This window comes from Engraulis encrasicolus, chromosome 14, assembly GCF_034702125.1.
Source record: "Engraulis encrasicolus isolate BLACKSEA-1 chromosome 14, IST_EnEncr_1.0, whole genome shotgun sequence".
NCBI lineage: Eukaryota > Metazoa > Chordata > Actinopteri > Clupeiformes > Engraulidae > Engraulis > Engraulis encrasicolus.
The window spans coordinates 33,915,056-33,936,507 of record NC_085870.1 but is presented as its reverse complement, the minus strand read 5'-3'; the positions used below and the strand labels follow the sequence as shown (position 1 = coordinate 33,936,507).

Genomic DNA, 21,452 nt, shown 5'->3' with positions numbered 1-21,452 from the left:
GAAACTATCATAATAACTAGACTTAAAATGTTTTTCATAAAAAGTAAATAATGGTGGTCCTGTGACCTAGGCCTACTGCATCACTACCCATCATTTGTGTCTACTTCAATTAGATGTTTAAGTCAGGAGAAATGTATAGCGTACTTTTGACAGTGCAATTTACCATTTTAAGTGAGACTCGTTCAAAGTGGGTCAGAGTAGGGTTAAGGGGGGGAGAGCGTGGGAATTAACTCTTTCCTGTCTTCCAACCAGACTTCATGAAGTGCGCACCACGGCAACTCTCCCGGTCCACCTTAAGAGCTCCGACTGGCAGCGTGTTGCAGGGCTAACAGGGGGAGGCACTCGCAAGCACATGCCTAGCTCTTTAAGGCGGACTGAGGCAAATAAAGTGCCGTTAAAGGCGCACGCACACCCAATACCATGATGTGGAGTCGTAGCCTAATGCTGACAGTTCAGAGTCATTCTATCGCTCTGTATTTTGAAGTCAATCGTCTAGTGTTTGGTGAGGGGTTTATGTCTTCATTTTAGAGAGATAATGAACAGGATCATCATAAGGGGGAAAATAAACTATGTATGTGCTGCTTAGCCATTGCTTCAGTCGTTATTGTGAACAGCCTAATAAGATGAGTGCATGCATATTGTCACAATGTCAAAATAAACAATAACCACAACATAACCATTAACTTGTAAGGATGCATTTTGTTATGGGAATCAATTATTATGTCACATGGGTAAAGAATGTGGGCAAATTGTATTGCACAGTGAACTAGACAGTCTTTTAAAAGCCCCCTCTTCTCCTGTGCTTAACTGACAGCAGGCAGTTCAGGACTGCTGCACAGATACATTTTGCTACACAAGTGACAAACTAAATGTCACACACTCCAAATGTCCTACATCACCTAGTGGCCTTAATCTTCAGAACAAAAAGCAGAACTGGGATGTGCGTGTATTTTATACAAAGAAACAGTCGTGTGCACTAGAACTATATAAAAGTTTTATTTGTCCATATTTGTGCTTTCATTATCGGGGGACCTCGAGTACACGCAATGCACGTTCCCGTTTAGTGAAATGTGTTGATGTATGGTCTTCGTGCAATGACTGTGAACTGTGTTAAAAAAGAAGACGTGTAGTTCTAGCCGGAAGGGGGAGCTGTACCCCCTCTCCAGTCTTCTCATCGACGGCCTTTGCTTACCACGATAGTCCGTGGACCTGTACTGTGACAGAGGGCCTACTTCCGTCTGCATTGAACTGTTTAGCTAGTTACATACAAACATATTTCATATTTCAGTGCCTCATCCATCCGTGCAGTCCACTGCTACCCCTCTACACAAGGTAAGATACCTCTCGTGCACATCCCTCTGCAGCTCATGTAATTAATTTCCATGATATCACCAGATAAAAACCTGGCGACAAAATAAGCCCACGTCATGTCATTTCGGTATTGTTTTACGCTCCAGTAAAATTGGTCGAAATAAAATAACTAAGCTGTGTTACTGCATCAACACCTACGGGAAAACTCGCCATGACATGTGGACTGGAATGAATAACTTTCGTGGGGTTTTTATTTTTGAAAGGAGTGTTTTGGCGGAACGGGTGGTTTGGGTTTTATTTAAGGTAGCATGGAGAGATGCGCCTTTAGCCAGCGTTAGCTTCTGTCTTGCTATCCCTGGCCAATGATGTATTTTTGGGGAGTGCTGCAAAATAATGTGACATCATGCACATCGTATTGATTCATGTTTGTGTATGATTGGTTAATAAGGAAGGGCTATTGCTACATTTGGGAATATGTATGCTTCACATTGAAGCATGCCATCAAACTAGCCAGTTGGTGTAAACACATGAAATGGGGTAATGTTCATGACTAGCCACCGAGCTAGCGTTAGCTCACTAATGTTAGCAGTTCCTTTCATTTGAACCTAGTGTTGGCTATCCATGGCTAGTTATGAAATGCATATGTAAACATTGCGACCGGCGTAAATAGTCGCAGCTGTGTCACTGACACAGCATACTTAAAGGTGTATACCTTCGATCAGCTGGGGTTTACACTGTGTTTGTCTTGGTGATGATAGTTGACGGATGTCAAATGTGTTTCTTAGTTAGCCGTATAAATAGTGCCAAAGGTGGGAAGCGACATGGGGGATCACCCCTTGTATCTTGCACAGCTGTCCAGCGCTGAGTAACTGTACAAACAGCCCCACCCTCCTCACAGCTCAGGTAGTTTATTAACGGTCTAATTAATAACAAATTTAAAAAGAATACTGTGAGCCCCTCGAAATAAAAAATGATAACCAGTAGCTTGTGTTGTGCGTATGGGTGAAGAGATCTTTGCCCTGACCCTAACCATAGCCTACCTTTTTTTTCACTGCATGTTGTGATGTAGGCCTATTATAACACATCACCAAAAGCAATACCAGTGTTTTTCAAGGCATGACATGGTCTGTTAACATGAGCCAGTTATTGCAACAAAACATTGCAACAAATTAATTAACATTTTATAAGACACATTGTGTAACAAACATTGTGTAATTTCAAGAAATGTATCGAAGGGGAGTTAAGTTGCCTGCCTGGATTTGGAATGCCTCCAGTCCCGGGTCAAAGGCCCAGTTTAGTGCTCCAGAGGCAGGGGTGTTCAAAGCTGAGCGGGGCAACTCCAGTCCCTTCCCCTTTGCTGTGTGTTTGTATGTGGGTTGCATTTAGTATATTATAGAAACATGACTAAATGAAACTGAAAGTAAAAACGCGTAATAACACCTTTTCTGAGAATTCCTGGGCAATGGCCCAAATCATTTGTACTATGTCAACACACACACACACAAACACACAGAGAACACAACTAAATGTGCCTGTGATTGAGCACACAACACAGTACTGAATGGAATTGTGTGTGCTTTGCTCCTCATGTGACTGTCCCGCAGGCTCCCGTGTTGAGTGTGTGTGTGTGAGTGTGTGAGGGCCCGTGTGTGTGGGAGCGTGATGAGCGAGCCCATGGAGGGCGGGGCGGTCTCCTTTGATGAGTATGTGAGGCAGAAGGCTCGAAGCGTCCCACAGCATCGCATGAAGGTCAGTTGTAAACACCTCAGGAAGGTGCTACAGCTACACCAAAGAAAAGACCAACAGACTCAGAAACTGTGTGCGTGTGTGCAAGCGTGTATGTGTGTGTGTGTGAGTGTTTGTGCTTCTCCTGCTCTAATAGTTTTTTATTCTGTTCTTCCATACTGTGATGTAAATATTAGCCTGGGCGAAAGCCGACTGTTGACTCCGTCAAACAGTCTGGCAAAAGCTAAGAGGAATCCGTCTACGTGGAGGGTGGGAGATGGTCTGATCTTACTCTTCCATTTAAATTCATTGGAATTCCGAATTCAAATTAAAACACATATTGTGCTTTATTAGCATGACTGTTACGATATAGCGTCGCAAAAGCAAAAGTTACAAATAACTAAACAAAAGTGTGAATAGTGTTACCGTAATCAATCAGTAACGAACTTCACGGGTGAGTTCTGCGTCACCACTCCCAACTGTTTGCTGATTGGCTAAACAGTGAGCGAACTGAGCAGGGAGGCTTTTGCCAGACTAGGTGCGGAGCCAAAATCTTTGGGCAGAGTGCATAGGATGGTGTTGCCAGGCTATGTAAATATCCCCGTTTTTCTGAATAAATAGCCCACTGTGTTGGACAGTGTATCCATTTAATGTCTGCACTGAAGTGAGTGCTTTCAGTTGCAGTTGAAAATTGTGTGTGTAGTCTAAATTGTCCATGTGAATAGTGACAGTAAAAGGCATTCTATTCTATTCTATTCTATTCTATTCTATTCTATTCTATTCTATGAAGGAGTTCCTGGAGTCTTTGGCAGCCAAGGGCCCCGAGGTCATGCAGGAGTACAGCCAGCAGGGGGCAGCATCCTCCACCAACACCACCACCACTACCATGGTTTACCAACAGGGGGGCAACTGCATCTACACAGACAGCACAGAGGTGGCCGGCTCACTGCTCGAGCTCGCCTGCCCGGTAAGTAAAGTGTCTGTGTCCGTGAGGATGTGGGATGACACGTAAGGCTTGTTTGTAAAGAAGCATGAGAGGCTGGTAATGGTGTGAGGGATCATAAAAGAAAATCATTTTGTGGCCCAACCATAAGCTAATCAGAAGTCATTTTGGAGGGGCCTTTGTGAAGAGATGTATAGAAGTTGTTGCTAAAAATTGCGGGGCCCCTGAAAGATGACTCCAAGCGTTATTACCAGTTATGGACCCCTGTGAAGCTCGGGGCTCCCTGACAGAAAGTAATTTTGGGAACCTACACGACACACCCACCCATACGCACAGCAATACCGTAGTCCTCTGTTGGCCTATGTGAAGCTGTAGTTTAAGTGTAGAATGTGGTGTCTTTGGCCTGGCAGTGCACATTGAACACCATGTATGTCCAAGGAGAGGCATAGAACGGGAGGGAGATTTGGCCAAATGTTCATGTAGTTCCAGTGTTGTTTGCCCAGTGCTTGATTCTCAAGGGCAGTTCAGAGTAAACATTGGAGAGGCAACACAATGGGGCTGAATTATTCCTGATTTTTGTTAGTCATGGTGAAATGGCAATTAAGGCCATAACACAAGGCCGCATGTTTGTGCAGTGGTCTCCCTTGGCTCTTTGTCATATAATCCTGTCGTGTGTGTGCGTGGTAGGGGTGTAAATAAAATGTGTCGATGCATCGAAGTATCGGTCGGCGATTTAATTGAATCGCATCGTATCGTGGGGCATTTTTAAGTATATAGAAAGTTTTTTTAAGAAAATAATCGAATCGCTGGCCCCTGCGCAATGCCCTAGCTCCATAACAGAACAGTAGTGGAAAAGTAATTGGAAAAAAATCTTAAGTATCGAAAATAATCAAATCCCTGCTTTAAGAAATCGATACCGTATCGTATCGTCATGAGGGCTGTGATTTACACCCCTAGTGAGTGGTCAGTCAGGTGATATTATATTGGAGTTTGTATTTAATCCTGTCGTTTGTCGTCAGGTGCAGGTGACATCAGCTCAGCTCACCCCTCAGCTGGCTGCAGCCGTACATCAGGCCTCTGAACAGCAGATACAAGTGCAGGTAGGACCAACTGACGCATAGTTTACAGACAAAACTGCAATTACTAATTGCAATAATTGTTCAGGTGTATGGCAAAATTAGCCTCGCTAAAGGATTGGCTCCACTACTAGTCTGGCCCCTGTTTTCTGTGGAGCGATGTGAGCGGTATGGATCTGACCGGCAAACCCTCCCCAGCAAAAAGCCAATAAGCAGATAAGCGCCCCACATAGGGGCAAAAGGGGGAGGATGCTCATCACGAAGATGTAAAAGTCTGCGCGAATGGCTCTGGTCTGCGCTATGTTGTTGTTGAGTAACTGTCGGCGATTGGGTGAGAGCTGTCCAATCATTCAAACCATAACTGAGTGCAAACTTCCCGGTTCCTGCAATCGCATCAGATCACACAAGCTCCAGACCATGAATATGAAATGAAATGGTAGTATTATGGGATGGACAGGACCAGGCTATGGCCAAACCAGATTGCGAATTACAGTGTGTGTGTGTGTGTGTGTGTGTGTGTGTGTGTGTGTGTGTGTGTGTGTGTGTGTGTGTGTGTGCGCGTGCCTGCGTGCGTGCCTGCGTGTACGTGCGTGTGCGTGTGCGATGATTAGATGATTATGATGGTGATGATGATGATAAGTGTGTGTGTAATAACAGGTCCAGATCCAGAATGAGCACGGGCAGTTGCTGCAGGTCTCGTCGCCATCCCATCATCAGCTCCAGGGCGTTCCCACGGCAGCCCAGCTGATACAGCAGGGAGAGCTCACCGAGGAGCAGCACCAGCAGGTACAAACACACACACACACACACACACACACACACAAAATGTAGGTGTACATACTAATTATTAGTGGTGTCAACAATGATCGATTCGGCGATCCAATCCAATGCGGGGCATGGACGATCCAGGATCGATGCGGCAAGTTCCACGATCGATGTGCCAATTTTTTTAAGTTTCAATTACTTCCGTGGATATTTCGAGAGCAAATGAATGTTAAATTAGATAAAAGTACTTCAAAGCATTGCAAGACTGATACAGACTGATCCAGACTTATCCAGAAAACAGCCAATAAATTGTTGCTCAGTATCTGACTACTTGTTTTGCCTCATCATGACTGATGAAACATTTGCTTTGCTTTCAGTAGAAATGTAATGCATTGCAATGCATTGTAGAATTGAATCGGATCGAATCGCATAGAATCGAATCGCATCGGATCGCTACCTCCCGAATCGTGATCGAATCGGATCGTGAGGGCAGTGCCGATCCACACCACTACTAATTATACACATATAAATGCATGTTACATAAAAATGTCCTTATAGTTGACCCTGTCGTGGCCAAAGGGTAGGGCACTCGTCTACCATGCGGCTGACCCAGGTTCGATTCCCAGCTCGGGTCCTTTGCCGGCCCTTCCCCGTCTCTCTCTCCCCACTCGCTTCCTATCACCACCTTCACTTTCCTATCATAAATAAATTCAAAAAGAGCACACAAAAATCCTTATAGTTAATACTTTTTGTAACTGCCTGATGGAGGCACTCAAAGTTATAAATTGTTTTCACCTTCTCGCTTTTAACATTTTGTGAGCACACCTGTTTTTACCATGGCCTTCTCAAGTCTCTCCCTAATCAATATTCAATAAATGCATGCATTCATGCATGCTTGGTCCCTTGCTCACCTTACTATTGCATCCATCCTGCGCTACTAGATCCAGGAGCAGGTCCAGGATCCAGGACATTTTTTAGGGCTTTTTTTTTTGACAGGACAGTGGAGGAGAGACAGGAAATGAGTGGTGAGAGAGAGACAGGGAAGGATTGGCAAATGACCCGGGCTGGAATCGAACCCGGTTCGCCGGTGTAGTAACCCCAGTGCTCTACCGTTAGGCCACGGCAGGGCCCCAGGAGCAGGTTTTGGTAGCAGTGGCCCTGTCACAGCATCAATCACATGGCCCAGGCTGAAGTCTTCGCTCGAGTTTGGGAACCCAACCACAGAGTGGGGAGGGATGGCAAGACATACTGTATAATTAGACAAACGGAAGCTTTCAGCTTTAAATAGTTCGGATTGAGAAAATCTTCCCTAGGAGAAAATGAGTAGATGGTTTCTAGATTACGGTGTATCTCACTTGTAGTGATAGCCAGTGTTGGGCCCTATCGCCTATGTGTCTCTCCATCTCCAGTCATTGCTGGGTCATAACAGCCATAATGCCCTAAATAGGTCATGATCTCCCCTCCTCCATCTAGGTCTATTTGTTTATTTATTTACTTATTATATATTTCATTGCTTACCCTACCTGGAGCATTTGTTTCTTCTGTTTGTCAATGTTTTGTTTTTTGTTATTCTCCTGTCTGTTGTCTTCTGTCACTGTCGCTGTACTGTGTGTAGCTGTTGTAAGCTTCTACCTTTTACCTGCAAACCAATCTACCTTCAGGTATCAATAAAGTTACCATACCATATCTCTCCTGTCCCCAGATCCAGGCCCAGGTCTTGGCAGCGGTGGCCCAGTCTCAGCAGATCCAGATCCAGACGGTGGATGCGCAGCATCAGGGGGCGCTTGTGCACCAGGTGGGCTCCCATCATCGCGAGGCCGAGAGGCGGTCCAGTCCCACCGTGCTGCAGCCCGCCAAGAAGCGCAAGGTGGACGTGCCGTCGCTGGCTACGGTGTCGTACGCCCTGCCACAGGGACAACAGGTGGCTACAGTGCTGGCCATACCGCAGGTAAGGAGAACAGTGTGGTTACTAGGGTTACAGTAGTATTGGAAGGGATGCCGAGGCTATAATGCACAATTGTAGTGGAAGAATCCCGTTGGCCATTAAGTTAACTTGAAGTGATACTGTCCCATTTTTGGAAATAGGTTTATATTACACCTCTCCTTGAGTTAAATGATTGGGTTGTACCTTTTTCCTGTACTTTCAACTTTTCTCTGAGTACGGCAGTGCAAATTTTACCTCCAAGCTAGCAGTTAACATTGAGTCCTATGAGACCAGTTGGCGGCTAGCTGGTCTCAGAGGACTCGATGTTAACTGCTAGCTTGGAAATAAAATTTGCACTGCCGTACTCAGAGAACTCAAGGGGAGGTTTAAAGGGACACTGTGTGAGATTTTTAGCTGTTAATTTCCAGAATTCCTGCTGCCCATTCACTAATGTTACCTTTTTCATGAATACTTACCACCAGCATCACATTCTTTAGTATTCAGTATTCATTATGACTGGAAAAATTGCACTTTTCATACATGAAAAGGGGGATCTTCTCCATGGTCCGCCATTTTGAATTTCCAAAAATAGCCATTTTTAGCTGCAAAAATGACTGTACTTGGACTATACTAGAAAATATTTGTTAATTACTTAGTAAACTTTCATGTAAAGATAAAATTTGGCAATAGGCAGCCCAGTTTCAATGAGCAGCATAGTTGTAGTATCTTTTTTGACCATTTCCTGCACAGTGTCCCTTTAATATGAGGTTATTTCCAAAAATGGGACAGTATCACTGAGTTAACACTTCTTGTTTCATGGCCAAAATGTGTTTTGTGGATGGGGGTTTTGATAATGGAATGTAGCCGACCCCGTGCCTCTTCTTTCTTCTCCCCCAGGGTCAGGGGCAGCAGAGCTATGTTTCCCTGCGTCCAGACCTCTTGACGGTGGACAGCACACACCTGTATAGCGCTACCGGTACGCTGACGGGCCCCTCGGGTGAGACCTGGACCATTCCGGTGTACTCTGCTCCCCAGGGCCAAGGTGTGGCCCACATCGCTATACCGCAAGAGGCCTACAGCGCTGCGCTACAGCTGCAGACGTTGCCCATCGCCGACAAGGACAAGGCCGGCGGAATCGTCATGTCTGCTGCAGGGGGGATGGTATGCCCAACTTTTTTTGCTTTGCTCTTGTCTGGGCATGACTGCTCATAGTCTGTATATAATTCAGTCACTCCAGGAAATCGCGATGTTGCGATCGCGGCGTTTTTCGCAACTTCAATGAATTCCCGCGAATTCTGCGCGAGAGCGCAACTTTAACCAATCACCGCGATTTCCCGCAACTTTGAACACTTAGAACCAATCCATGTTGCGCTGACTTCACTGACGTCGACAACTTCCTTTCAAAAAGGATAATACAATTAAAAAAATACAATAAAAAAGTAACCTAGCAATATGTCCCAGCACTTTACTATGCATGTAGGCTACAAAGTTGTAGGTGAGGGGGGAAAAAACTAATAAATACGAATGTAGGAAACGCATGTTCTCATTGCGCGTCTGCTCGCATGGTCATAGGAGGGAAAATGTAGGCTATGCCTAGTCTGGCATAACCAATAGGCCTACATTTTTAAAATGTGCTAGGCCTACATAAATATATAATTAACACTTCATGACAGTCATCTACATTACGCCAAGTATAGGGCTCCTACAACAAGATGTGTTTTTTTTTTTTCTAAAGCGGTCCACCTGCTGGACCACTTTGGTGTTTGACTTGTGCGCGTACAGAAGGCAACATTTTCCCTCCGAATTGAGATGCGCAAATGTCTTGTCCACAACAAAGGAGTAATTTCCATCCTTCATTGTGAATGCTGCGTGGGTGCCTGGCCAATATAGTAATATCTTTCGCGCAAATTGGGCTATGGCTGGATACGAGCACTTGGTGACCGTGGTGACCGTGTCGTCAAATCACTTTCGTTTAACCTGGCGCGGTCAAACGGGCAAGGAACACTGAACATGATTAAAACCAGAGCAGACACGTTGGAAAGCTGTGGGACTAAGTTGGAAAACTACTTTCTGTGTCTCCCTCTTCTTCTCTCTTCCTTGCGCGATTGACTGTATTGATTGACAGCTGAGACCTCCGTTCTGCAGGCGACGTGATGCTTTATAGATAACAATCTCGTCGTCTTTTATATTCACAAGAGCACCAAAATTAATATAATTTCTGAGCATTATTCAGCAAGCACTCTTCACAACAGGAAATCTGTGAACTCCATCCTCGTGCAGAGGATGCAGAGCTCCACAGGTTTTTTCGCTTGTTTTTTTTGGTGGGGGGGTACGCGGATGGACATGCCTAATTCCGCCCGCCTACTTATAAGTGATAATACTTAATTATGTATCCACTGTTTAAGTCAGGAATGGATATCGACATGATACGAAGTTTGTATGCTAACAATTTGAAACGGTAATGACATTTATAACGGAGTCAAACGGCCATAAACAGCATTGTAATGAAGGGTGTGGTAATGGCATCATGAAAGAGATGGAACTTTTCACGACGACATTCTGGCTAAAAACTCGCCCTGGCCGCTTCCCTGCTTTGCTTAAGGACCAAAATTATAATATAAAAATGGAAATAATATAAAAACACCAGAGGACTGGAATGTGGCAGTGTCCTTTACTTTCAAGCGTGGGGAAACACATTAAAAATCGCACTTTCACTTCATGCCGCAACAAAATCGCAACAACACAGTAAGAAGCTCCGCAACTTTTATCGCGATTTTCTGGAAATCCTTGTGCACCATCTGGCAATTCCGACCGCGATTTTTTGAGAAAATGCCCGCGATTTCCTGGTGGGACTGATAATTTATCAAATCTAATCTCTGTGTAACTACGCCTGGGTTGCTTGCTGCCCTGTTTTTTAAACATATGTGCCAAGGGTTCCCCCGTTTCTAATGACTTCTTGTTTTTGCCACACCAAAGAACACATCAAAATATTCATCCGTTCCTGAGCACAGGATTTGTTTTCCTGTCTTGAATGTCATCTAATCCAATCTACTGTAATCTAACGGTGCAGACGCAGGCAGTCACCACGACGATGACGTCTGCAGGGGGCCAGGAGGAGTTGGTGCAGATGCTTCCTGCCCAGTTCATGAATGGCAACCTTCACATCCCCGTTGCCGTGCAGACGGTGGGAGGGGCCTATCAGGGCGCCACGCAGGCCCTGCACATCTGGGACCCGCAGGGGCAGGGGCAGGTGCTGGACGGACAGGAGCAACAGCTACACATACAGGTCAGAGTTCAGAGTCGGTTTTACCAAAAGGCAAACTAGGCAATTGCCTTGGGCGCCACTAAAATCCAACTTCTATAGTATAGGGGCCTGCCATGGTAAATACCAGCAAAAGTAATTCAAAGGGGCCCCATGTGTATATTTTGCCTAGGGCCCCCAAATGGGTAGAACCGCCACTGCAGAGTTGGACACTGCATTACATTAGTATTGGCCATGAGTTTGGTTAAACGGCACAACATGTATGTTAATTAGCCTTCAGAACGTACCCACCCCTTTTAAGGTAAAGTTGCTACCCTCCGCCTTAAGGTCAGATTAGACTTCTGCAACTGGGTTCGTCAAAAGTCGCGTGGGAGGGGCCACGAAGCAACTTTGTATTTATGCATCTGCAAGATCTGCGAGGTCCGAGGTCTCGTCGCGAGCCACATTTGAAATTACGTGATAACCGTATACTTGTAAGCACTGCGGTCATTATTAAGCAATGTCGCCCGGTTAGCTAGGTATTTTCACTGAAATTGCAAAGGCAATGTACTGATATCATTATTTGACATACCCAGTCTGTTTTCACGAGCAGAAAATGCAAGCATGTAAACCAGGGGTGTCAAACTCATTTTGGTCCGGGGGCCGCATACAACCCATGTGGACCTCAAGCGGACCGCATTAGTAACATCATCGCAAAAAAAAAAAAACGTAAAGCAGAGGATTAGTGTTCAGTACTATAACGTTTTAAGTGTGTTGAATATGTAGAAAGCAATGCAATACTGATAATCCTATGCAAAATGTCCTTGACTTCATTCTTTATACACACTAATTAAATATGGGACAGGTCATTTTGGCAGGGGGTCTGGGGGTTTTCCCCCAGAAAATTTTGTATTTCTTATATGTAATTTCCTGCATTTTCACGCATTCTAACATCCTGTTACCAGTTTGAGCTTAATAGGAACCAATACAAATCCAATTATATTTATTATTTAATTACAACCAATACCAATACAATACGAATAAGAAGTATTAACATTGTATCTCTATATATGAGGTCTATAATATATGAGCTTGATCAAATGCCTGTTACAGTACAAATTCACTATTTATAATAGAAGTGTGATGTGCACTTTACTACATATATACAGTGTAACAGAGGGACCATTGGGTTAATGTCATGCAGTTCTCGATTTTGCCCCGAGGGCCGTAATTGCGCATTTCGGTTATTTTATTTAAAAAAAAAAATTTTTTTTTTTTTTACATCCGGGCCGGATGGAACCCTCTGGCGGGCCGGATGCGGTATGTTTGACACCCCTGAATTGTAAACAGTTGATTCTGCCGATGTGTGTTTACATTCGGTGGAGGAAACTACGGTAGTAAAACCGCAGGCACCGCATACTTACACACAAGGCATTAATATAGTTTTTAACAGAATATAGCTCTGCTCTCGCAAACTACCGGCATTGCGCTGCCAGAAGAACAAGGAAGTAGCGAGACGAGCAATCATAGCGCCTTTTTGTCTGCATCCTCCGTGTCCGTCCGACGGATAGTTAGATTTTTTTCGAGGCGCTCGACGACGGGTGCAGAGCCTCTGTGCTGGGGGCGTGGACTCACACAGACAGAAGACGGACGGACGCAGAGGCTATGCGTCCGAGCATAAATCTATCTTTAGTCTTTATGATGAACGCTTTTCATCACCACTGTCACCAAAGCAAGTTGCCTAATTAATTGTGTTTTCACTTACAAAGTTCAAAGCTTCCTTGTTTTCAATCCCAGGGCCCTTGTTGTTCTACCAAGGAAGTGGTGAGCAATTTTGGGGTTTTTAAATGGTTGTGTACTAGTTGTCAACAAACATCTGTGTTAGGGTCTCGGCACGCTTGCTGTGAGCCGCAAATTACGAGCGTCAGGACCGACTACACATGCTTGCTTTAAAAGCAGTAGACCAACACGCAAAATACTGGCGGTGTCATCCAGGGGGCAGAGAGAACAAAATTGTGATAAGGAAATTGGGAACACAGACTGTAAACAAAACAAAATAGGACTCCCCGGGCAAGGAGACGATACTGCTACTTCTATATTTGCACGCTCCTTTGTCAAAGTGCAACGGGGAAGTATGTTTGCAAGAATGTTTGCAATTTTGGACAAGCTTGAGACTATCTTGAAAAATTGTCACCATCGTCGTTTTCCACAGAAGCACTTGTATGGAACTGTGCAGTCGTGTACGCAGTACGCACGTGTTTGGTTGCAGTATCCAACAAGCGTAAAATTGACATGAATTGCGCAAGTTAATGCGTTCATGAACGAATTGTGCACACGCTCGCGTACCCTACAGCAAGCATACCGCCAGCCTTATGTGACAACAGGTCTGGCTAGCTGCTACCTCATATAGGCCAGGTCTCAATTCTACCTATTTAAACAGCGACTTGTGCACTTCCCAAGCTCCCAAATGTCTAATTTCTAATGTTGAGTGCCCTCTTTTGACTGTCAAAAAGTGGCGAGTCATTTCAAGCCTTTTAATAGTCCTTTAATGGCCTTTTAATGGCTAAGTTGTAAACATAACACCAATTGATTTGCTTGACAAGGTTTAGCTAGCTCACCGGTGCTGAGTCATTTCAAATTACAGCTAGGAAGCCGTAGTACACCAAATTTCTAATAGAATGCCATTTAACTGCCCGTGGTAGTTTCACCACAAAATGCCCAGATGTACCAATGGAACATAACGTAGAACTCCTGGATTGTTAGTGTAGTTTAGATGATGTGGGATCTGCAGGGGCAGGTGCAAACGGCTACATCTACAGCTCAGATGCTGCGCTGGGCTAGGCCACCAGAGCAAGGCCTACATACTGTACGTCAAGGATGGGAAAATTGGAATTTTGGTGGTTAACTTCAGGTGTGGTCCGTCCTGCACTATTTTATTTAACCAGTGGATGGCATAGACATGATGTTTCTCAAGCATTCTGAAACTGTTTAGAAAAACTGAATGTAAAAATTGTGTGTACTTGGCACTGTAAGTTGCGTAAGTTGACTGTGTGTGTGTGTGTGTGTGTGTGTGTGTGTGTGTGTGTGTGTGTGTGTGTGTGTGTGTGTGTGTGTGTGTGTGTGTGTGTGTGTGTGTTATCGTCATCCAGGCGCATGTGGAGGGTGAGCATCAGGGGGAGACTGCGCAGCTTCTCCTGCCCATGTCCCTGAAACCTGAGGAGGGGCTGGAGGTCTGGAAGCTCTGGGTGCTGCGCAAGAACGCAGACATGGACAAGGACGAACAGCGCAAACTCGCACCCATAGGACGTGAGTATGGCAGGTTTTTTTTTTCTCTGCCTGTTGTTCTCTGTTATGCCTTTCTGTGTTTCGTGTTTGGTGCAAGTATTTGTACTGCAAACACAATTGCCCCATGGGGACAATAAAGTTCGACTACTAGTACTATTACAGAGAATATTCACATTAGAGCTCTCACACCCATAGGATGCGAGTTAACATTATTACCCTACAATCTGCAGCAATATGCCTAATCAGGCAAAAGTTTTTTTTATATATTTTATTTTATATACTGTATTTGACAAATCATGCAGTTGCTTCCTTTTGATGTTGTAAGAATGAGTTGTACAGTAGATTCAGTTTTGTTAGTTTCTATCTGGACTTTCTGTGTGATTTCAATAGGCTATTAGTCAATCTAGCCCTTTCTCTTATCCCTATGGGGTACTCCTGCTCCTCCTCCTCCTCCTCCTCCTGCTCCTCCTCCTCCGGGTCCTCTACCTGCCCTGCATATCTCTCCTCTTCTTCTTCTCCTCCTCCGTCCTGCCCTCCTCCTCCTCCTCGTCCGACCTACCCTCCTCTCTGCCTGCCCTACATGTCTCTTCTGTTCTTCTCCTCCTCCTCCTCCCCCTCTTCCTCCTCCTCCTCCCCCTCTTCCTCCTCCCATCTGACCTCCTGTCTGCCTGCATCTCTCCATCAGGGCGTCAGGCTCTGCGTTTCCGTGAGGATCTGATCTCCAGTGCGGTGGCGGAGCTGAGCGTGGGGCTGTCGCTGATGACACAGGAGGCCCGCGGGCTGGAGGGAGAACCTTTCGAGGCCGACGCTCTATATTACGTCTTCCTCTGTATACAGAAGGTGACTGGGACGGTGGGGTACTGGGATGACCCATGTGGTTGGGTGGATGGATGGATGGATGGATGGATGGATGGATGGATGGATGGATGGATGGATGGATAGATGGATGGATTGATGTAGCCCCGCTGCATAACAGATATAAGAACAAGTCCGACAAGTGGACTAAGCACTGCTGCCTTGTGGACACAGGAGGGCATAACAATTTCAAGAATGCGTTTCAGACCGACATACCCTCTTAACCCATTGACGCCTAAGGCACCTGCAAAATAGGGTGCTGAATGCCTGAACCGTTTTTAAGAAAAGCTGCCCTCAGCGTTTAAATGCAACTTAGTGCATATTTGTATGTGCTTTAAAAGCTGACATATTTAGGTTTTTATAGGCTAAGACCCTCATCTTTCATTAGAACGTGTTCATTCATCTCAAACAAACAGAGATATTTAATAAAGTTGTCTCAAATCTCATGAGCCTGAATGTTGCTTAATGCAGCTCCAGACGCCAGGGACAATGTTGCGCAATGCAACATCAGGCAACAATTGGTTAAAGAGATGCTAGGACACATCTAAAAGGGGTTGCACAATCATGTGCGCTATTTTTTTGTCACGAATGCCAAATGTGAAAATGTGTGCTATAAAATTTATTTTTTCTGTCTCTACACAGTACCTGTTTGAAAACGGGCGGGTGGATGACATCTTCTCGGACCCTTACTATGGTCGCTTCTCCCAGTGTTTACACAAAGTCCTGGAGGAGTACAGGCCCAGCGTACATCCACTAGGTAAGAAGCCATCCAGATTACTGTGTTGGGGGCCATTTAAGCACTAAAGTGATCCCCCCCTCTTTACCTCTTTACGTTGAATAGGGATACAAGAAACTGCCAGTAAGATGTACACAGGCATGTTGAAATTGATGATAACTGTTACATGTTCTATTTCTGACAACATATCAATAGCAAAAGACGTGGATATGCTTTGGTGAAGCCCCCATGTAAGCCTTATCTCATCATGCTGTGCCTGTCTCCTAGGTTACATCATCCCCAGTCACGTTACCGAGGAAATGCTATGGGAGTGCAAGCAGCTTGGAGCCCACTCTCCCTCCACACTCCTCTTCACACTCATGTACTTCAACACCAAGTGAGTGTATACACACACACACACACACGTGCGCACACTAAGACAGTATCTCCTCCTATTAGGAAGGAATGTTCAGTGATTCGACTTGATGTGACTTGCCCATCAGCATGTGCCAGTTTTTTCCCCTCCTTAGTTAGTCTGCCTCTTACCTGTGCGCCAGGCATCTTCTGCTGACCTCAATAGAGCACCATATAATGCAATAACTTGTGTCTGGTGTACCTATCTTGTCGTCAGGTATTTCCCCATGTTATTTAAAAGGTGCACTTAAAAGGTTATTTATGAGGTGTTGGATGGTGGCCAGAGTAGGTATCGCAATCGCTGCTAATTGAAACTGTGCTGCCTATTTCCAAATTTGATCTTTTCATAAATATTAGTTAAATAATATAAGCTAATATTTACTAGTATCACCAAAGTACAGTAAGTTTTGCAGCTAAAATGTCTATTTTTGGAAATTCAAAATGGCGGACTTCGAGAAGATCCACCTTTCCATGTATGAAAAGTTTTCCCACTCATAATGATTACTTAGAAATTGAGGGTGTTGGTAAGTATTCATGAAACATTGTAACATTTGTGAATGGGCAGCATGAATTCTGGAAAGAAACAAACATTAAAAAAAAATATTACACAGAGACGCACCTTGAAACATCTCCTACCTGTTTCCCCATGTTATTTAACCCATTATGTCCTGGAGACACATATACGCTGCATTGAGGTTCTTGAGATTTGAGCTGTTTCATTAAAAATGTGGGTAAGTTAGAGCTGAATGAACACATTCTAAGGCAAAATGAGGGTCCTAGCTTTTAAATGTAACTCATTTCATGTTTGTATGTGCTGCGGAGGCTGAAATATTTAGGATTTAATAGGCAGAGGGCACCTTTTCCCAAAAAGCGCTTAGGCTAAAATGGGTTAAACCTCCTCTACCTGTCTACCTGTGCGTCAGGTATTTCCAGTTGACGTCTGTGGAGCAGCATATGAAGGTGGCCTTCTCCAAGGTGCTGAGGCACACCAAGAAGAACCAGATGAACCCCAAAGACAAGAGCACCTCCATACGCTACCTGAAGGGATCAGGAACACACCACATGGGGCAGAAGGGCAAGACGGGTAAAGGGCACACGCACACACACACACACACACACACACACAGACAAAAGTCTCCTCCAGAGATGACCTACTTAACTGTGTGCAGCTATCACTGCATGTTCTCTCCATAAAATCACCGGTATGTGCATTATTCATTGTCTGCAAAAGCTAACTTCCCTTGTGTTTCCATAGTGACAGATGACATGTATGCAGAGCAAGCAGAGGACCCAGAGAACCCGCTGCGCTGCCCCATCAAACTCTACGACTTTTACCTCTTCAAATGGTACGCCTGATCTTTCACCTTTTGTTTTATCCTGTCATTTTTTTTATTACATTTGTCAATGCACATGTAACGTAATGATGATGATGATGATTTAGTTCAGGTGTTACAAGCGAGAATCAACAAACTTTAAGGAAAAAAACAGAAGACAAGTCATACCAAAAAAGGGGAAAAGAAAACAAACTTTAATCCCACTTAGTGCATCTGAAAAGGAGTGGGATGAAGCATAGCTTATTTTACTCCCACCCCTATAATAAACAGCACAGTGCAACAAAGCATGTTATCCACAATGTGTTGTCGGTGTGAATATGCATTGACAGGTGTCATCCTTGAAAATAGTTTCCTCCGGTGATGTTCGTTCACTTTCTTAGAGACCAGAGTATAACCAGTTTCTGTACTCTCACTGAATTTCTCATTTATTCCTCATGGAATTGTTAATATTTCTCTCCTGGTTCTCCTGCAGTCTAGTGTGCAAAGGACCGTTATGACACTTACTGCCTGACGCCACACTATTCTCACACAACTCTCAACGCGATACTGTGTCATTTTTTTTGGAAATAAGCTTATTTTACACCTCTCCTTGAGTTAAATGATTGAGTTTTACCTTTATCCTGTACTTTCAACTGTTAACCCTCTGGAGTCAAGGGCCTCTCAGAGGCTTTCAGGCAGTTTGGAACACCTTTACTTTTTTCAAGTATTTCAACTAACTGTAAACATCTATACTAATGTGGCACATATGGTTGTATTCTGAAAAGCCTAGCAAAAAGAATATGATGGTAAAGTGAATTTAATACAAACATGTTTTATTTAAATTGAGTGTAAACACAACTGTACAAAAGAAACGGTTTCAGAAGTCTTCGAACAGTGCAAGAAAACACAATATAAATATATTTAGCCAAGACTTTTGAAGTTTCAGCCTTGTAAGCAAAAGCTGCATAAAAGTGCAAAGAGCATTTTGAAATGTTTTGTTTTTTCCGTGCAAAGTGTAAAAAAGTAATTGTATGTCAAGGTACTGCATCTGTTATTCAGAATACTAATGAGATGGGTGGGCAACACCTCTGATGGCCCCCACCCCCCTGTCACTTGCCATGTGCTCTGGCAGGGCATTGTCTTTGTTTTCCCACAGAGTCTTTTGTTTCTGCTGGTTGAAAGGGGTGTGTTCACACCTCTGTGTAGCCACTCACACACTGGGTACTTTACATGTGAATAAAGATAGGTGTGACTTCGGACGCTGCTGCAGTCAGAGATTGCAGAAAATCCAAAGATTTGTTTTCACTCTCTTTAAAAATGGCCAGCTATATAATTTCTTCAATATATATGTATATATATGACAACTAGAAGTTTCAAGGTTTTTAATAGTGTCACTTCTATGTCTGAATGACAAACACTCACAGAGTTAAGCTAGATTTATGCTTCGCACGCATGGCCTCTGCGTCTGTCTGTCCTCTGTCTGTGCGAGTCCATGCCTCCCGCGCAGAGGCTCTGCGCCCGTCGCCGAGCACCTCGAAAAAATTCTAACTATCCGTCGGACGGACGCGGAGGACGCAGACAAAAAGGCGCTATGATTGGTCATCTCGCTACTTCCTTGTGGCAGCGCAATGCCGGTAGTTTGCGAGAGCAGAGCTGTATTCTATTAAAAACTATATTAATTCCTTGTGTGTAAATACACGAAGCTACAAGCTAAGTAACAAATTATGCATTGATTGAACACTCGTGGCACAATGCCTGTGGTTTTATTACCGTAGCTTCCTCCACCGAATGTAAACACACATCGGCAGAATCAACTGTCCTTACATGCTTGCATTTTCTGCTCGCAAAAACAGACTGGGTATGTCAAATAATGATACCATACATTGCCTTTGCAATTTGTGTGAAAATATCTAGCTAACCGGGCTAGAAAGCAACATTGATTAATAATGACCGCAGTGCTTACAATGTAGTGAAGGTAATCACGCAATTTTAAATGTGGCTAGCGATGAGACCTCGGACCTCGCAGATCTCGCACATGCATGAATACAAAGTTGGTTCGTAGCCACTCCCACGCGACTTTTCACGAGCGCAGTTGCAGAAGTCTAATCTGACCTTTACAGATGTGTTTTTGGAGAAGTGTCAAATTGCTCGCCAGCGGGCACTCTGACTCCAGAGGGTTAAGGAGTATGGCGGTGCAAATTTTACCTCCAAGCTAGCAATTAACTTTAAATAGTAATAATATGAGACCAGCCAAAAGGTCTCACACTCGGAGAATGGCTGCAAGGACAGGAGAAAGGTGAAAATCAATTATTTAACTCAAGGGGAGGTGTGATATGAGCTTATTTCCAAAAATTGTACAGTATGACTTTAATGTTCATGTTTCCTGGTTTCCAACGGTTCTTAATGTTCCTCATGTTTCCCTCTTCTCTCTCTTCCTCTGCAGTCCGCAGTGTGCGAAGGGCCGTAACGACACGTACTACCTGACGCCGGAGCCTGTGGTGGCCCCCAACAGCCCCATCTGGTACTCCACGCAGCCAATCCAGACGCAGCAGCTGGAGCCCATGCTCACACGCATCACCATGGTGAGGGAGATACAGGAAGTCATCGCCACGGCACCCAACACCCTCAACTGACCACAGCCAGAAGGCAAGAGGGAGAGTGTGCAAACCGATAACTGGACATCAGATGGACACAGCACGGTTTGTAACTGGGGGAAATATCAATTCCGGATTAGAATACGATAATCTGAAAGGATTCTGCCCAGGATATCTGCTTTTGGTTGCTAATTTGTCAGTTGAAAATGCTTAATGGCCGTTGAACTGAATTGAATGGAACCCTGGTGAACATCTGACATCAGCACAAACGAGCAAGCGAACGATCTCTCTTTTGGACTCACCATTGTGGTGGAGTTGGAACTCTTCCTGCTGCAGCACTTGGACGGATTCTGCCATCTGTTGCTAGGAAACAAACTTTATGGCCTTTCTCTCTTTTTTGTTGTTTTTTACATATATAAATATAATAATATGTACACCTAATGAAACGCCTGTGCTAAGTTACGATACTGCTAACATCATGGACTGCCCCCACTACACACACACACACCGATGATTGAAGCTTCTCTGTCTTATAAGAGAAGCTCAGTCTTGGATGGACTTTGTATGTTTCTACACACCACCATGTCTGGCACACTTCATTAACACGTTTCTGTAAAAAGCAAAATGAAATTGTCAATGTCCTAGAGGAGGATAGAAACAAGCCTGGGGAGGACACACCCGTGCGCATGCCTGTCGTCCAACTGTTGCCCTCTGACTTTTGCCCTCCTTGTTACTGTTGTCCCTGGCAACTATAGAACCTGCTGAGCAGGGTCACGACCCCGGACTTCCCCTAGCACAACACACACCACAGCCGCAGTACGATTACACACTCACACGAAAAGAATATGATTTGTTTCGCTTTTTATTTTTATATCTGTATGTATGATCTCCTGTCCTATCTGTATCAATGATGTTTTGGGAGTTGGGAGGCTGTACAGGGAAAAAGTACCTGATTTCAAAAAACATGTTTTTGTACAGTTATTGTCCTGTGTGGTGTGTGAGATGGATGTGGTGTGTGTGTGGGGGGGGTGGGGGGGGGCTCAGATGGACTGGGGCTTTTATGTTGTAGTCAAAACATATCTGAAGTTCCCCAGTTGACATTACAGCGCGTGAACATACTATATCAAAATTTGAAAAATGTTAATCCAACACATTATTTAGAGAGCCAGATGATAACCCATAAACCCACTTGGCAAGTTAATTTTAAATACAGACCTAGCAAAAATTGAGAGACCACCTTTACCAGTTTTTCTGGTCTTACTAATTACTGCCATGTGTGTCAGTAAAATTA

General features: G+C 44.4%; 1 protein-coding gene across 4 annotated transcripts; it reads left to right on the top strand.

Moving 5' to 3' along the window:
• Window positions 1–1,080: 1,080 nt before the first annotated feature.
• On the top strand, window positions 1,081–21,142 carry LOC134462458 (transcriptional regulator QRICH1-like). Of its 4 annotated transcripts, none has more exons than XM_063215495.1 (15): window positions 1,081–1,332; window positions 2,916–3,060; window positions 3,827–4,003; window positions 5,005–5,079; window positions 5,713–5,841; window positions 7,523–7,768; window positions 8,642–8,905; window positions 10,815–11,030; window positions 14,135–14,291; window positions 14,956–15,110; window positions 15,768–15,882; window positions 16,129–16,237; window positions 17,178–17,338; window positions 17,510–17,600; window positions 20,011–21,142. In XM_063215495.1, exons 2-15 carry the CDS (start codon window positions 2,974–2,976, stop codon window positions 20,198–20,200), a joined length of 2,172 nt encoding a protein of 723 aa, XP_063071565.1. In that variant the 5' UTR covers window positions 1,081–1,332; window positions 2,916–2,973; the 3' UTR covers window positions 20,201–21,142. The 4 variants fall into 4 exon arrangements, with proteins under 4 accessions (XP_063071565.1, XP_063071564.1, XP_063071567.1 ...); XM_063215494.1 differs by having other exon boundaries at window positions 4,999–5,079; XM_063215497.1 differs by lacking the exon at window positions 2,916–3,060 and having other exon boundaries at window positions 4,999–5,079.
• Window positions 21,143–21,452: the final 310 nt, after the last annotated feature.

Excerpts from the sequence above, each read along its gene's own strand:
- LOC134462458 (XM_063215494.1), top strand. The coding sequence starts at position 2,974 with ATGAGCGAGCCCATGGAGGGCGGGGCGGTCTCCTTTGATGAGTATGTG. Across the intron at positions 5,080-5,712 it reads AACAGCAGATACAAGTGCAG|GTCCAGATCCAGAATGAGCA; the intron begins GTAGGACCAACT and ends GTGTAATAACAG. Across the intron at positions 14,292-14,955 it reads CAAACTCGCACCCATAGGAC|GGCGTCAGGCTCTGCGTTTC; the intron begins GTGAGTATGGCA and ends TCTCTCCATCAG.